The following is a 17803-nucleotide window of genomic DNA, read 5'->3' as shown; positions in this document are numbered from 1 at the left end:
AGATCAATTAACTGTAATGATCGATAAATTCAGTAAGACATTTTATGAAATCGACGCACACAAACAAACTTAAACAATTTGGTGTTAATTTTATCAGAAACTAAATCCGTGAACCATTTCTCAAACATTTGCTAATGATAAAAAACACATTTATATCGTCATAAGGACTTTTGATGGATATGGCAACACCGTTCCCAATCCAAAACCAGATAGCAAAGCTGCTATAAGTTAATACATGGGGTCATTTGGAAGCCCACAAACAAAAGTAAAAGGTAAAACCGTTTTGGCAACATTTGCTAAGGATTAAAATCACATTTGTATCGTCACAAGGACTTTTAATGGATATCGCAACATCGTTCCTAATACAAATCCAGATAGGGAGGTATTTATTACTGAAATCATGGGATCATTTAGAAGCCCACAAACAAAGGTTTTATATTTAAAACCAACATGTAGAACAATTGATTTGATCGGATTGTTGAATGTTCTTGGATTTAAAATCCAGTCTGCATGAAAATCTAATGCAACTAGCAACGTAAAACATTTTCATTCAATCTTAATTGAAATGTTCAAGACAGCAGAATTCAAATGTCATATCATTTCACCATCAGATCAATTAACTATAATGATCGATAAATTCAGTTAGACAGTTTATGAAACCGACGAACACAAACAAACTTAAACAGTTTGGTGTTTATTTTATCAGAAACTAAATCCGTGAACCATTTCTCAAACATTTGCTAATGATAAAAAACACATTTATATCGTCATAAGGACTTTTGATGGATATGGAACCACCGTTCCCAATCCAAAACCAGATAGCGAAGCTGCTATAAGTTAATACATGGGGTCATTTGGAAGTCCACCAACAAAAGTAAAAGGTAAAACCGTTTTTGAAACATTTGCTATGGATAGAAATCACATTTATATCCTCACAAGGAATTTTAATTGATATCGCAACATCGTTTCTAATTCAAAGCCAGATTGCGAGGCTTTTATAACTGAAATCATGGAATCATTTAGAAGCCCACAAACAAGAGTATTAGATTTAAAACCAACATGTAGAACAATCGATTTGATCGGATTGTTGAATGTTCTTGGATTTAAAATCCAGTCTGCATGAAAATCTAATGCAACTAGCAACGTAGAACATTTTCATCCAATCTTTTTTGAATTGTTCAAGACAGCAGAATTCAAATGTCATATCATTTCACTATCAGATCAATTAACTGTAATGATCGATAAATTCAGTAAGACATTTTATGAAATCGACGCACACGTACAAACTTAAACAGTGTGGTGTTATTTTCAACAGAAACTATATCCGTGAACCATTTCTCAAACATTTGCTAATGATACAAATCACATTTATATCGTCATAAGGACTTTTGATGGATATGGCAACACCGTTCCCAATCCAAAACCAGATAGCGAAGCTTCTATAACTCAATACATGGGGTCATTTAGAAACCCACAAACAAAAGTAAAAGGTTAAACCATTTCAGAAGCATTTGCCATTCATTAAGAAGCCCACAAACAAAAGTAAAAGGTTAAACCATTTCTGAAACACTTACTAAGGATAGAAATCACATTTATATCATCACAAGGACTTTTAATGGATATCGCAACATCGTTCCTAATTCAAAGCCAGATTGCGAGGCTTTTATTACTGAAATCATGGGATCATTTAGAAGCCCACAAACAAAGGTTTTATAGTTAAAACCAACATGTAGATCAATCGATTTGATCGGATTGTTGAATGATCTTGGATTTAAAATCCAGTCTGCATGAAAATCTAATGCAACTAGCAACGTAGAACATTTTCATTCAATCTAAATTGAAATGTTCAAGACAGCAGAATTCAAATGTCATATCATTTCATTATCAGATCAATTAACTGTAATGATCGATAAATTCAGTAAGAAATTTTATGAAATCGACGCACACAAACAAACTTAAACAGTTTTGTGTTACTTTCATCAGAAACTCAATCCGTGAACCATTTCACAAACATTTGCTTCTGATTTAAATCACATTTATATCGTCATAAGGACTTTTGATGGATATGGCAACACCGTTCCCAATCCAAAACCAGATAGCGAAGCTGCTATAAGTTAATACATGGGGTCATTTGGAAGCCCACAAACAAAAGTAAAAGGTAAAACCGTTTTTGAAACTTTTGCTATGGATAGAAATCACATTTATATCATCACAAGGACTTTTAATTGATATCGCAACATCGTTCCTAATTCAAAGCCAGATAGCGAGGCTTTTATTACTGAAATCATGGGATCATTTAGAAGCCCACATACAAAAGTATAACATTTAAAACCAACATGTAGATCAATCGATTTGATCAGATTGTTGAATGGTCTTGGATTTAAAATCCAGTCTGCGTGAAAATCTAATGCAACTAGCAACGTAGAACATTTTCATTCAATCTTAATTGAAATGTTCAAGACAGCAGAATTCAAATGTCATATCATTTCACCATCAGATCAATTAACTGTAATGATCGATAAATTCAGTAAGACATTTTATGAAATCGACGCACACAAACAAACTTAAACAATTTGGTGTTAATTTTATCAGAAACTAAATCCGTGAACCATTTCTCAAACATTTGCTAATGATAAAAATCACATTTATATCGTCATAAGGACTTTTGATGGATATGGCAACACCGTTCCCAATCCAAAACCAGATAGCGAAGCTGCTATAAGTTAATACATGGGGTCATTTGGAAGCCCACAAACAAAAGTAAAAGGTAAAACCGTTTTGGCAACATTTGCTAAGGATTAAAATCACATTTGTATCGTCACAAGGACTTTTAATGGATATCGCAACATCGTTCCTAATTCAAATCCAGATAGGGAGGTATTTATTACTGAAATCATGGGATCATTTAGAAGCCCACAAACAAAGGTTTTATATTTAAAACCAACATGTAGATCAATCGATTTGATCGGATTGTTGAATGTTCTTGGATTTAAAATCCAGTCTGCATGAAAATCTAATGCAACTAGCAACGTAAAACATTTTCATTCAATCTTAATTGAAATGTTCAAGACAGCAGAATTCAAATGTCATATCATTTCATTATCAGATCAATTAACTGTAATGATCGATAAATTCAGTAAGAAATTTTATGAAATCGACGCACACGTACAAACTTAAACAGTGTGGTGTTACTTTCATCAGAAACTCAATCCGTGAACCATTTCACAAACATTTGCTACTGATTTAAATCACATTTATGTCGTCATAAGGACTTTTGATGGATATGGCAACACCGTTCCCAATCCAAAACCAGATAGCGAAGCTGCTATAAGTTAATACATGGGGTCATTTGGAAGCCCACAAACAAAAGTAAAAGGTAAAACCGTTTTTGAAACATTTGCTATGGATAGAAATCACATTTATATCATCACAAGGACTTTTAATTGATTTCGCAACATCGTTCCTAATTCAAAGCCAGATAGCGAGGCTTTTATAACTGAAATCATGGAATCATTTAGAAGCCCACAAACAAGAGTATTAGATTTAAAACCAACATGTAGAACAATCGATTTGATCGGATTGTTGAATGTTCTTGGATTTAAAATCCAGTCTGCATGAAAATCTAATGCAACAAGCAACGTAAAACATTTTCATTCAATCGTAATTGAAATGTTCAAGACAGCAGAATTCAAATGTCATATCATTTCACCATCAGATCAATTAACTATAATGATCGATAAATTCAGTTAGACAGTTTATGAAACCGACGAACACAAACAAACTTAAACAGTTTGGTGTTTATTTTATCAGAAACTCAATCCGTGAACCATTTCACAAACATTTGCTAATGATAAAAAACACATTTATTTCGTCATAAGGACTTTTGATGGATATGGCAACACCGTTCCCAATCCAAGACCAGATAGCGAAGCTGCTATAAGTTAATACATGGGGTCATTTGGAAGTCCACCAACAAAAGTAAAAGGTAAAACCGTTTTTGAAACATTTGCTAAGGATTAAAATCACATTTGTATCGTCATAAGGACTTTTAATTGATATCGCAACATCGTTCCTAATTCAAAGCCAGATAGCGAGGCTTTTATAACTGAAATCATGGAATCATTTAGAAGCCCACAAACAAGAGTATTAGATTTAAAACCAACATGTAGAACAATCGATTTGATCGGATTGTTGAATGTTCTTGGATCTAAAATCCAGTCTGCATGAAAATCTAATGCAACTAGCAACGTAGAACATTTTTATTCAATCTTAATTGAAATGTTCAAGACAGCAGAATTCAAATGTCATATCATTTCACTATCAGATCAATTAACTGTAATGATCGATAAATTCAGTAAGACATTTTATGAAATCGACGCACACGTACAAACTTAAACAGTGTGGTGTTGATTTCATCATAAACTAAATCCGTGAACCATTTCTCAAACATTTGCTTCTGATTTAAATCACATTTGTTTCGTCATAAGGACTTTTGATGGATATGGCAACACCGTTCCCAATCCAAAACCAGATAGCGAAGCTGCTATAAGTTAATACATGGGGTCATTTGGAAGTCCACCAACAAAAGTAAAAGGTAAAACCGTTTTTGAAACATTTGCTAAGGATTAAAATCACATTTATATCGTCACAAGGACTTTTAATGGATATCGCAACATCGTTCCTAATTCAAAGCCAGATTGCGAGGCTTTTATAACTGAAATCATGGAATCATTTAGAAGCCCACAAACAAGAGTATTAGATTTAAAACCAACATGTAGAACAATCGATTTGATCGGATTGTTGAATGTTCTTGGATTTAAAATCCAGTCTGCATGAAAATCTAATGCAACTAGCAACGTAAAACATTTTCATTCAATCGTAATTGAAATGTTCAAGACAGCAGAATTCAAATGTCATATCATTTCACCATCAGATCAATTAACTATAATGATCGATAAATTCAGTTAGACAGTTTATGAAACCGACGAACACAAACAAACTTAAACAGTTTGGTGTTTATTTTATCAGAAACTCAATCCGTGAACCATTTCACAAACATTTGCTAATGATAAAAAACACATTTATATCGTCATAAGGACTTTTGATGGATATGGCAACACCGTTCCCAATCCAAAACCAGATAGCGAAGCTGCTATAAGTTAATACATGGGGTCATTTGGAAGTCCACCAACAAAAGTAAAAGGTAAAACCGTTTTTGAAACATTTGCTAAGGATTAAAATCACATTTGTATCGTCATAAGGACTTTTAATTGATATCGCAACATCGTTCCTAATTCAAAGCCAGATAGCGAGGCTTTTATAACTGAAATCATGGAATCATTTAGAAGCCCACAAACAAGAGTATTAGATTTAAAACCAACATGTAGAACAATCGATTTGATCGGATTGTTGAATGTTCTTGGATCTAAAATCCAGTCTGCATGAAAATCTAATGCAACTAGCAACGTAGAACATTTTTATTCAATCTTAATTGAAATGTTCAAGACAGCAGAATTCAAATGTCATATCATTTCACTATCAGATCAATTAACTGTAATGATCGATAAATTCAGTAAGACATTTTATGAAATCGACGCACACGTACAAACTTAAACAGTGTGGTGTTGATTTCATCATAAACTAAATCCGTGAACCATTTCTCAAACATTTGCTTCTGATTTAAATCACATTTGTTTCGTCATAAGGACTTTTGATGGATATGGCAACACCGTTCCCAATCCAAAACCAGATAGCGAAGCTGCTATAAGTTAATACATGGGGTCATTTGGAAGTCCACCAACAAAAGTAAAAGGTAAAACCGTTTTTGAAACATTTGCTAAGGATTAAAATCACATTTATATCGTCACAAGGACTTTTAATGGATATCGCAACATCGTTCCTAATTCAAAGCCAGATTGCGAGGCTTTTATAACTGAAATCATGGAATCATTTAGAAGCCCACAAACAAGAGTATTACATTTAAAACCAACATGTAGAACAATCGATTTGATCGGATTGTTGAATGTTCTTGGATCTAAAATCCAGTCTGCATGAAAATCTAATGCAACTAGCAACGTAGAACATTTTCATTCAATCTTAATTGAAATGTTCAAGACAGCAGAATTCAAATGTCATATCATTTCACTATCAGATCAATAAACTGTAATGATCGATAAATTCAGTAAGACATTTTATGAAATCGACACACACGTACAAACTTAAACAGTTTGGTGTTATTTTCAACAGAAACTATATCCGTGAACCATTTCTCAAACATTTGCTAATGATACAAATCACATTTATATCGTCATAAGGACTTTTGATGGATATGGCAACACCGTTCCCAATCCAAAACCAGATAGCGAAGCTTCTATAACTCAATACATGGGGTCATTTAGAAACCCACAAACAAAAGTAAAAGGTTAAACCATTTCAGAAGCATTTGCCATTCATTAAGAAGCCCACAAACAAAAGTAAAAGGTTAAACCATTTCTGAAACACATACTAAGGATAGAAATCACATTTATATCATCACAAGGACTTTTAATGGATATTGCAACATCGTTCCTAATCCAAAGCCAGAAAGCGAGTCTTTTATAACTAAAATCATGGGATCATTTAGAAGGCCACAAACAAAAGTATTAGATTTAAAACCAACATATAGATCAATCGATTTGATCGGATTGTTGAATGTTCTTGGATTTAAAATCCAGTCTGCATGAAAATCTAATGCAACTAGCAACGTAGAACATTTTCATCCAATCTTATTTGAATTGTTCAAGACAGCAGAATTCAAATGTCATATCATTTCACTATCAGATCAATTAACTGTAATGATCGATAAATTCAGTAAGACATTTTATGAAATCGACACACACGTACAAACTTAAACAGTTTGGTGTTATTTTCAACAGAAACTATATCCGTGAACCATTTCTCAAACATTTGCTAATGATACAAATCACATTTATATCGTCATAAGGACTTTTGATGGATATGGCAACACCGTTCCCAATCCAAAACCAGATAGCGAAGCTTCTATAACTCAATACATGGGGTCATTTAGAAACCCACAAACAAAAGTAAAAGGTTAAACCATTTCAGAAGCATTTGCCATTCATTAAGAAGCCCACAAACAAAAGTAAAAGGTTAAACCATTTCTGAAACACTTACTAAGGATAGAAATCACATTTATATCATCACAAGGACTTTTAATGGATATCGCAACATCGTTCCTAATTCAAAGCCAGATTGCGAGGCTTTTATTACTGAAATCATGGGATCATTTAGAAGCCCACAAACAAAGGTTTTATAGTTAAAACCAACATGTAGATCAATCGATTTGATCGGATTGTTGAATGATCTTGGATTTAAAATCCAGTCTGCATGAAAATCTAATGCAACTAGCAACGTAGAACATTTTCATTCAATCTAAATTGAAATGTTCAAGACAGCAGAATTCAAATGTCATATCATTTCATTATCAGATCAATTAACTGTAATGATCGATAAATTCAGTAAGAAATTTTATGAAATCGACGCACACAAACAAACTTAAACAGTTTGGTGTTACTTTCATCAGAAACTAAATCCGTGAACCATTTCACAAACATTTGCTACTGATTTAAATCACATTTATATCGTCATAAGGACTTTTGATGGATATGGCAACACCGTTCCCAATCCAAAACCAGATAGCGAAGCTGCTATAAGTTAATACATGGGGTCATTTGGAAGCCCACAAACAAAAGTAAAAGGTAAAACCGTTTTTGAAACATTTGCTATGGATAGAAATCACATTTATATCATCACAAGGACTTTTAATTGATATCGCAACATCGTTCCTAATTCAAAGCCAGATAGCGAGGCTTTTATAACTGAAATCATGGGATCATTTAGAAGCCCACATACAAAAGTATAACATTTAAAACCAACATGTAGATCAATCGATTTGATCAGATTGTTGAATGGTCTTGGATTTAAAATCCAGTCTGCGTAAAAATCTTATGCAACTAGCAACGTAGAACATTTTCATTCAATCTTAATTGAAATGTTCAAGACAGCAGAATTCAAATGTCATATCATTTCACCATCAGATCAATTAACTGTAATGATCGATAAATTCAGTAAGACATTTTATGAAATCGACGCACACGTACAAACTTAAACAGTGTGGTGTTGATTTCATCATAAACTAAATCCGTGAACCATTTCTCAAACATTTGCTTCTGATAAAAATCACATTTATATCGTCATAAGGACTTTTGATGGATATGGCAACACCGTTCCCAATCCAAAACCAGATAGCGAAGCTGCTATAAGTTAATACATGGGGTCATTTGGAAGCCCACAAACAAAAGTAAAATGTAAAACCGTTTTTGAAACATTTGCTAAGGATTAAAATCACATTTATATCGTCACAAGGACTTTTAATGGATATCGCAACATCGTTCCTAATTCAAAGCCAGATTGCGAGGCTTTTATTACTGAAATCATGGGATCATTTAGAAGCCCACAAACAAAGGTTTTATAGTTAAAACCAACATGTAGATCAATCGATTTGATCGGATTGTTGAATGTTCTTGGATTTAAAATCCAGTCTGCATGAAAATCTAATGCAACTGGCAACGTAGAACATTTTCATTCAATCTTAATTTAAATGTTCAAGACAGCAGAATTCAAATGTCATATCATTTCATTATCAGATCAATTAACTGTAATGATCGATAAATTCAGTAAGACATTTTATGAAATCGACGCACACAAACAAACTTAAACAATTTGGTGTTAATTTTATCAGAAACTAAATCCGTGAACCATTTCTCAAACATTTGCTAATGATAAAAATCACATTTTTATCGTCATAAGGTCTCTTGATGGATATGGCAACAACGTTTCCAATCCAAAACCAGATAGCGGAGCTGCTATATCTCAACACATGGGGTCATTTAGAAGCCCAAAACAAAAGTAAAAGGTTAAACCATTTCTGAAGCATTTGCCATTCATTTAGAAGCCCACAAACAAAAGTAAAAGGTTAAACCATTTCTGAAACACTAACTAACGATAGAAATCACATTTATATCATCACAAGGACTTTTAATGGATATCGCAACATCGTTCCTAATTCAAAGCCAGATAGCGAGGCTTTTATAACTGAAATCATGGAATCATTTAGAAGCCCACAAACAAGAGTATTAGATTTAAAACCAACATGTAGAACAATCGATTTGATCGGATTGTTGAATGTTCTTGGATTTTAAATCCAGTCTGCATGAAAATCTAATGCAACTAGCAACGTAGAACATTTTCATTCAATCTTAATTGAAATGTTCAAGACAGCAGAATTCAAATGTCATATCATTTCACTATCAGATCAATTAACTGTAATGATCGATAAATTCAGTAAGACATTTTATGAAATCGACACACACGTACAAACTTAAACAGTTTGTTGTTTTTTTCAACAGAAACTATATCCGTGAACCATTTCTCAAACATTTGCTAATGATACAAATCACATTTATATCGTCATTAGGACTTTTGATGGATATGGCAACACCGTTCCCAATCCAAAACCAGATAGCGAAGCTTCTATAACTCAATACATGGGGTCATTTAGAAACCCACAAACAAAAGTAAAAGGTTAAACCATTTCAGAAGCATTTGCCATTCATTAAGAAGCCCACAAACAAAAGTAAAAGGTTAAACCATTTCTGAAACACTAACTAACGATAGAAATCACATTTATATCATCACAAGGACTTTTAATGGATATCGCAACATCGTTCCTAATTCAAAGCCAGATAGCGAGGCTTTTATTACTGAAATCATGGGATCATTTAGAAGCCCACATACAAAAGTATAACATTTAAAACCAACATGTAGATCAATCGATTTGATCGGATTGTTGAATGATCTTGGATTTAAAATCCAGTCTGCATGAAAATCTAATGCAACTAGCAACGTAAAACATTTTCATTCAATCGTAATTGAAATGTTCAAGACAGCAGAATTCAAATGTCATATCATTTCACCATCAGATCAATTAACTATAATGATCGATAAATTCAGTTAGACAGTTTATGAAACCGACGAACACAAACAAACTTAAACAGTTTGGTGTTTATTTTATCAGAAACTCAATCCGTGAACCATTTCACAAACATTTGCTAATGATAAAAAACACATTTATATCGTCATAAGGACTTTTGATGGATATGGCAACACCGTTCCCAATCCAAAACCAGATAGCGAAGCTGCTATAAGTTAATACATGGGGTCATTTGGAAGCCCACAAACAAAAGTAAAAGGTAAAACCGTTTTTGAAACATTTGCTATGGATAGAAATCACATTTAAATCATCACAAGGACTTTTAATTGATATCGCAACATCGTTCCTAATTCAAAGCCAGATAGCGAGGCTTTTATAACTGAAATCATGGAATCATTTAGAAGCCCACAAACAAGAGCATTAGATTTAAAACCAACATGTAGAACAATCGATTTGATCGGATTGTTGAATGTTCTTGGATTTAAAATCCAGTCTGCATGAAAATCTAATGCAACTAGCAACGTAGAACATTTTCATTCAATCTTAATTGAAATGTTCAAGACAGCAGAATTCAAATGTCATATCATTTCACTATCAGATCAATTAACTGTAATGATCGATAAATTCAGTAGGACATTTTATGAAATCGACACACACGTACAAACTTAAACAGTTTGTTGTTATTTTCAACAGAAACTATATCCGTGAACCATTTCTCAAACATTTGCTAATGATACAAATCACATTTATATCGTCATAAGGACTTTTGATGGATATGGCAACACCGTTCCCAATCCAAAACCAGATAGCGAGGCTTCTATATCTCAATACATGGGGTCATTTAGAAACCCACAAACAAAAGTAAAAGGTTAAACCATTTCAGAAGCATTTGCCATTCATTAAGAAGCCCACAAACAAAAGTAAAAGGTTAAACCATTTCTGAAACACTTACTAAGGATAGAAATCACATTTATATCATCACAAGGACTTTTAATGAATATCGCAACATCGTTCCTAATCCAATGCCAGAAAGCGAGTCTTTTATAACTAAAATCATGGGATCATTTAGAAGGCCACAAACAAAACTATTAGATTTAAAACCAACATGTAGATCAATCGATTTGATCGGATTGTTGAATGTTCTTGGATTTAAAATCCAGTCTGCATGAAAATCTAATGCAACTAGCAACGTAGAACATTTTCATTCAATCTTAATTGAAATGTTCAAGACAGCAGAATTCAAATGTCATATCATTTCACCATCAGATCAATTAACTGTAATAATCGATAAATTCAGTAAGACATTTTATGAAATCGTCGCACACGTACAATCTTAAACAGTGTGGTTTTGATTTCATCAGAAACTAAATCCGTGAACCATTTTACAAACATTTGCTAATTATAAAAATCCCATTTATATCCTCATAAGGACGTTTGATAGATATGGCAACACCGTTCCCAATCCAAAACCAGATAGCGAAGCTGCTATAAGTTAATACATGGGGTCATTTATAAGCCCGCAAACAAAAGTAAAAGGTTAAACCGTTGCTGAAACATTTGCTAAGGATTAAAATCACATTTATATCGTCACAAGGACTTTTAATGGATATCGCAACATCGTTCCCAATTCAAAGCCAGATTGCGAGGCTTTTATTACTGAAATCATGGGATCATTTAGAAGCCAACAAACAAAAGTATTAGATTTAAAACCAACATAAAGATCAATCGATTTGATCGGATTGTTGAATGTTCTTGGATTTAAAATCCAGTCTGCATGAAAATCTAATGCAACTAGCAACGTAGAACATTTTCATTCAATCTTAATTGAAATGTTCAAGACAGCAGAATTCAAACGTCATATCATTTCACCATCAGATCAATTAACTGTAATGATCGATAAATTCAGTACGACAGTTTATGAAATCGTCGCACACGTACAATCTTAAACAGTGTGGTTTTGAGTTCATCAGAAACTAAATCCGTGAACCATTTCACAAACATTTGCTTATTATAAAAATCACATTTATATCCTCATAAGGACGTTTGATAGATATGGCAACACCGTTCCCAATCCAAAACCAGATAGCGAAGCTGCTATAAGTTAATACATGGGGTCATTTGGAAGCCCACAAACAAAAGTAAAAGGTTAAACCGTTTTTGAAACATTTGCTATGGATAGAAATCACATTTATATCATCACAAGGACTTTTAATGGATATCGCAACATCGTTCCTAATCCAAAGCCAGAAAGCGAGGCTTTTTTAACTAAAATCATGGGATCATTTAGAAGGCCACAAACAAAAGTATTAGATTTAAAACAAACATATAGATCAATCGATTTGATCGGATTGTTGAATGGTCTTGGATATAAAATCCAGTCTGCGTGAAAATCTAATGCAACTAGCAACGAAGAACATTTTCATTCAATCTTAATTGAATTGTTCAAGACAGCAGAATTCAAATGTCATATCATTTCACTATCAGATCAATTAACTGTGATGATCGATAAATTCAGTAAGACATTTTATGAAATCGACGCACACTTACAAACTTAAACAGTGTGGTGTTGATTTCATCAGAAACTAAATCCGTGAACCATTTCTCAAACATTTGCTACTGATTTAAATTACATTTATATCGTCATAAGGACTTTTGATGGATATGGCAACACCGTTCCCAATCCAAAACCAGATAGCGAAGCTGCTATAAGTTAATACATGGGGTCATTTGGAAGCCCACAAACAAAAGTAAAAGGTAAAACCGTTTTTGAAACATTTGCTAAGGATTGAAATCACATTTATATCGTCACAAGGACTTTTTATGGATATCGCAACATCGTTCCTAATTCAAAGCCAGTTAGCGAGGCTTTTATTACTGAAATCATGGGATCATTTAGAAGCCCACAAACAAAGGTTTAATATTTAAAACCAACATGTAGATCAATCGATTTGATCGGATTGTTGAATGATCTTGTATTAAACAAACAGTGTGCATGAAAATCTAATTCAATTTGCAACGTAGAACATTTTCATTCAATCTTAATTGAAATGTTCAAGACAGCAGAATTCAAATGGCATATCATTTCATTATCAGATCAATTAACTGTAATGATCGATAAATTCAGTAAGACATTTTATGAAATGGACGCACACGTACAAACTTAAACAATTTGGTGTTAATTTGATCAGAACCCTAGTACGTGAATCATTTTTCAAACATTTGCCAATGATTTAAATCACATTTATGTCATCATAAGGACGTTTGATTTATATGGCAACACCGTTTCCAATCCAAAACCAGATAGCGAAGCTGCTATAAGTTAATACATGGGGTCATTTGGAAGCCCACAAACAAAAGTAAAAGGTTAAACCGTTTTTGAAACATTTGCTAAGGATTAAAATCACATTTATATCGTCACAAGGACTTTTAATGGATATCGCAACATCGTTCCTAATTCAAAGCCAGATAGCGAGGCTTTTATTACTGAAATCATGGGATCATTTAGAAGCCCACAAACAAAGGTTTTATATTTAAAACCGACATGTAGATCAATCAAATTGATCGGATTGTTGAATGGTCTTGGATTTAAAATCCAGTCTGCATGAAAATCTAATGCAACTAGCAATGTAGAACATTTTGATTCAATCTTAATTGAAATGTTCAAGACAGCAGAATTCAAATGTCATATCATTTCACTATCAGATCAATTAACTGTAATGATCGATAAATTCAGTTAGACATTTTATGAAATGGACGCCCACGTACAAACTTAAACAGTGTCGTGTTAATTTGATCAGAAACTAAATCCGAGAACCATTTCTCAAACATTTGCTACTGATAAAAACACATTTATATCGTCATAAGGCCTTTTGATGGATATGGCAACACCGTTCCCAATCCAAAACCAGATAGCGAAGCTGCTATAAGTTAATACATGGGATCATTTGGAAGCCCACAAACAAAAGTAAAAGGTAAAACCGTTTTTGAAACATTTGCTAAGGATTAAAATCACATTTATATCGTCACAAGGACTTTTAATGGATATCGCAACATCGTTTCTAATTCAAAGCCAGATAGCGAGGCTTTTATTACTGAAATCATGGGATCATTTAGAAGCCCACAAACAAAAGTTTTATATTTAAAACCAACAAGTAGATCAATCGATTTGATCGGATTGTTGAATGATCTTGGATTTAAAATCCAGTCTGCATGAAAAACTAGTGCAATTTGCAACGTAGAACATTTTCATTCAATCTTAATTGAAATGTTCAAGACAGCAGAACTCAAATGTCATATCATTTCACCATCAGATCAATTAACTGTAATGATCGATAAATTCAGTAAGACTAAATAGCGAAGCTTCTATACTAAACTAAATAGCGAAGCTTCTATAACTCAATACATGGGGTCATTTAGAAACCCACAAACAAAAGTAAAAGGTTAAACCATTTCAGAAGCATTTGCCATTCATTAAGAAGCCCACAAACAAAAGTAAAAGGTTAAACCATTTCTGAAACACTTACTAAGGATAGAAATCACATTTATATCATCACAAGGACTTTTCATGGATATCGCAACATCGTTCCTAATTCAAAGCCAGATAGCGAGGCTTTTATAACTGAAATCATGGAATCATTTAGAAGCCAACAAACAAAAGTATTAGATTTAAAACCAACATGTAGATCAATCGATTTGATCGGATTATTGAATGATCTTGGATTTGATAACCAAATTTTGAAAGGGTCGTTTATGTGTCTGATACTCCATAGGGTTTTGGTGTTATTTTCATCAGAAACTAAATCCGTGACCCATTTCTCAAACATTTGCTAATGATGAAAATCACTTTTATATGGTCATAAGGACGTTTGATAGATATGGCAACACCGTTCCCAATCCAAAACCAGATAGCGAAGCTATCTTGGATTTAAAATCCAGTCTGCATGAAAATCTAATGCAACTAGCAACGTAGAACATTTTCATTCAATCCTAATTGAAATGTTCAAGCAGAATTCAAATGGCATATCATTTCACCATCAGATCAATTAACTGTAATGATCGATAAATTCAGTAAGAAATTTGATGAAATCGACGCACACAAACAAACTTAAACAATTTGGTGTTAATTTTATCAGAAACTAAATCCGTGAATCCGTCATAAGGACTTTTGATGGACATGGCAACACCGTTCCCAATCCAAAACCAGATAGCGAAGCTGCTATAAGTTAATACATGGGGTCATTTGGAACAAAATTAAAAGTTTAAACCATTTCTGAAGCATTTGCCATTCATTTAGAAGCCCACAAACAAAAGTAAAAGGTAAAACCGTTTCTGACATATTTGCTAAGGATTAAAAACACATTTATATCGTCACAAGGACTTTTAATGGACATCGCAACATCGTTTCTAATTCAAAGCCAGATAGCGAGGCTTTTATTACTGAAATCATGGGATCATTTAGAAGCCCACAAACAAAGGTTTTATATTTAAAACCGACATATAGATCAATCGATTTGATCGGATTGTTGAATGATCTTGGATTTAAAATCCAGTCTGCATGAAAATCTAATGCAATTTGCAACGTAGAACATTTTCATTCAATCTTAATTGAAATGTTCAAGCAGAATTCAAATGTCATATCATTTCACCATCAGATCAATTAACTGTAATGATCGATAAATTCAGTTAGACAGTTTATGAAACCGACGAACACAAACAAACTTAAACAGTTTGGTGTTAATTTTATCAGAAACTAAATCCGTGAACCATTTCTCAAACATTTGCTAATGATGAAAATCACATTTATATCGTCATAAGGACTTTTGATGGATATGGAACCACCGTTCCCAATCCAAAACCAGATAGCGAAGCTGCTATAAGTTAATACATGGGGTCATTTGGAAGCCCACCAACAAAAGTAAAAGGTTAAACCGTTTCTGAAGCATTTGCCATGCAGTTAGAAGCCCACAAACAAAAGTAAAAGGTAAAACCGTTTTTGAAACATTTGCTGAGGATTAAAAGCACATTTATATCGTCACAAGGACTAGTTATGGAAAACGATAGCTCGATTCAGATAAAAAATAATTTTATTTATTTTTTCTCGGTTTGGACAACACGTCCGTCCTAGCTGAACCTCACTATCGAACTCAACTCGGCCTGTCTCTGATCTTCGTTTATATGGAAGTCTTGATAAGGTTTGATCGCGTTCGATCCTGTCTGTTCTTTAGAATTTCCGCTCGCAATAGCCCTAACATCCGTGGGGTGCGTACGTTGCTGATGGGACAGTCTCGTCGTCTTCCATTGGGGTGCACATGATATTGACTCTCTCATGGCTTCCGCTTCCGTAGGGTGCGTACGATCTTCATGTGACTTATCCGGACATCACGTTGGAGTGTGTACGTTGCTGATGGGACAGTCTCGTCGTCTTCCGTTGGGGTGCACATGATATTGACTCTCTCATGGCTTCCGCTTCCGTAGGGTGCGTACGATCTTCATGTGACTTATCCGGACATCACGTTGGAGTGTGTACGTTGCTGATGCGACAGTCTCGTCGTCTTCCGTTGGGGTGCACATGATATTGACTCTCTCATGGCTTCCGTTGGGGTGCACACGATCTTGACCCTGATGGCTTCCGTTGGGGAGAACTCGATCTTGACTCTCTTGAATTCAATATTGCTGAAGGGAAACTGTCTAGTCTGAAGTGTCTTGTACCGGTTTCGATATAGATCACTTCTCGATCTCGGTGTTGCTAACTCCTCCCCTCTTAAATTACTTTGTCCTCAAAGTATGTTTAAATGTTTGGAACGAGTTTGGGATAATAGTGAATGTTTCGATTCGCGGTGTACTTATTTCTTGCAATGGAATATCGATCTCGATATTTGTTCTTTTACATCGTGGCATATATCGTACCATGGCAACAAGTATTATAGGCAATAGTATTATTCCTCCAATGGATCCAAATAAATTTATCTTAAAAGTCAAGGATTCATTTTGCAAACTTATAAAATTTAATTTCTTTCGATGCTCTAAGGTGAGGTTTTGTAAATACGTAGTTGGCGGTATGTCGACGGTTTCAGTTTCGTCGGCCATCAATCCTACAGTTGATTTTAATGTTTTTGTTGTCATGATTGTTTCGAAATTCGAAAATTCTTCGCCATTAATGTATATGTTGCATTTTCCGAACTGAATAAGGAATGAACCTTTTAGTGATTGACTTGCCTCACTGCAGTTAGAAGATACTTCTACCATTGCATCATTTATCAGTATTTTTCAGAGTTTATGCGTTTAATGATTCCGTTGGCATAAACTTTTTCATATGTGCAATTAGAATGTTGTCCTTGTAAAAGATTGTAAATGCATTTGTTAGGAGGTTGCATATCGATACCTTCACAAATATATGTGCCTGTTTCTTCTTCTTTGCATTGTTGCATCGTTTCATATATATGTGTATTGTTTTTAATTATGTAATTACGTTGTAGCAAGATTCTCTTATCATTGTTTATAATAGAATCAATATAGTTATACTCATACGTATATGGCATTTGATGAGGATACTTCAACATGTATACTATATGTGTTGAATTTAAAATTACTTGAGCCGTTGATTTGGCGAGCATTTCTTCAATTGATGATACGATAATATTATGGCTTGAAAGAAATTGAGCCATTTGTTTAAGATCTTCAAGCGATAGAAGTTTACTGTTTGGAATGCCATGTCTTGCAGATATGATTGCTTCCTCTATTGTTTCTAGGTAA

At 33.7% G+C, this 17803-nt stretch overlaps 1 protein-coding gene across 1 annotated transcript in view; it reads left to right on the top strand.

Annotated features, from left to right (window-relative positions):
- The window catches only part of LOC128729680 (putative epidermal cell surface receptor), a 73580-nt gene extending 57163 nt beyond the window's left edge, over positions 1-16417 (top strand). The window contains exon 2 of the mRNA XM_053823081.1: positions 16396-16417. Coding sequence (XP_053679056.1) covers positions 16396-16417 — 22 coding nt within the window. The remainder of the gene's footprint in view (positions 1-16395) is intronic.
- The last annotated feature ends 1386 nt before the right edge of the window (positions 16418-17803 follow it).

Source organism: Anopheles nili, assembly GCF_943737925.1.
Source record: "Anopheles nili chromosome X unlocalized genomic scaffold, idAnoNiliSN_F5_01 X_unloc_3, whole genome shotgun sequence".
NCBI classification, from domain to species: domain Eukaryota; kingdom Metazoa; phylum Arthropoda; class Insecta; order Diptera; family Culicidae; genus Anopheles; species Anopheles nili.
Note: the sequence above shows the minus strand (reverse complement) of the source record. Positions and strands in the feature narration are given on the sequence as shown.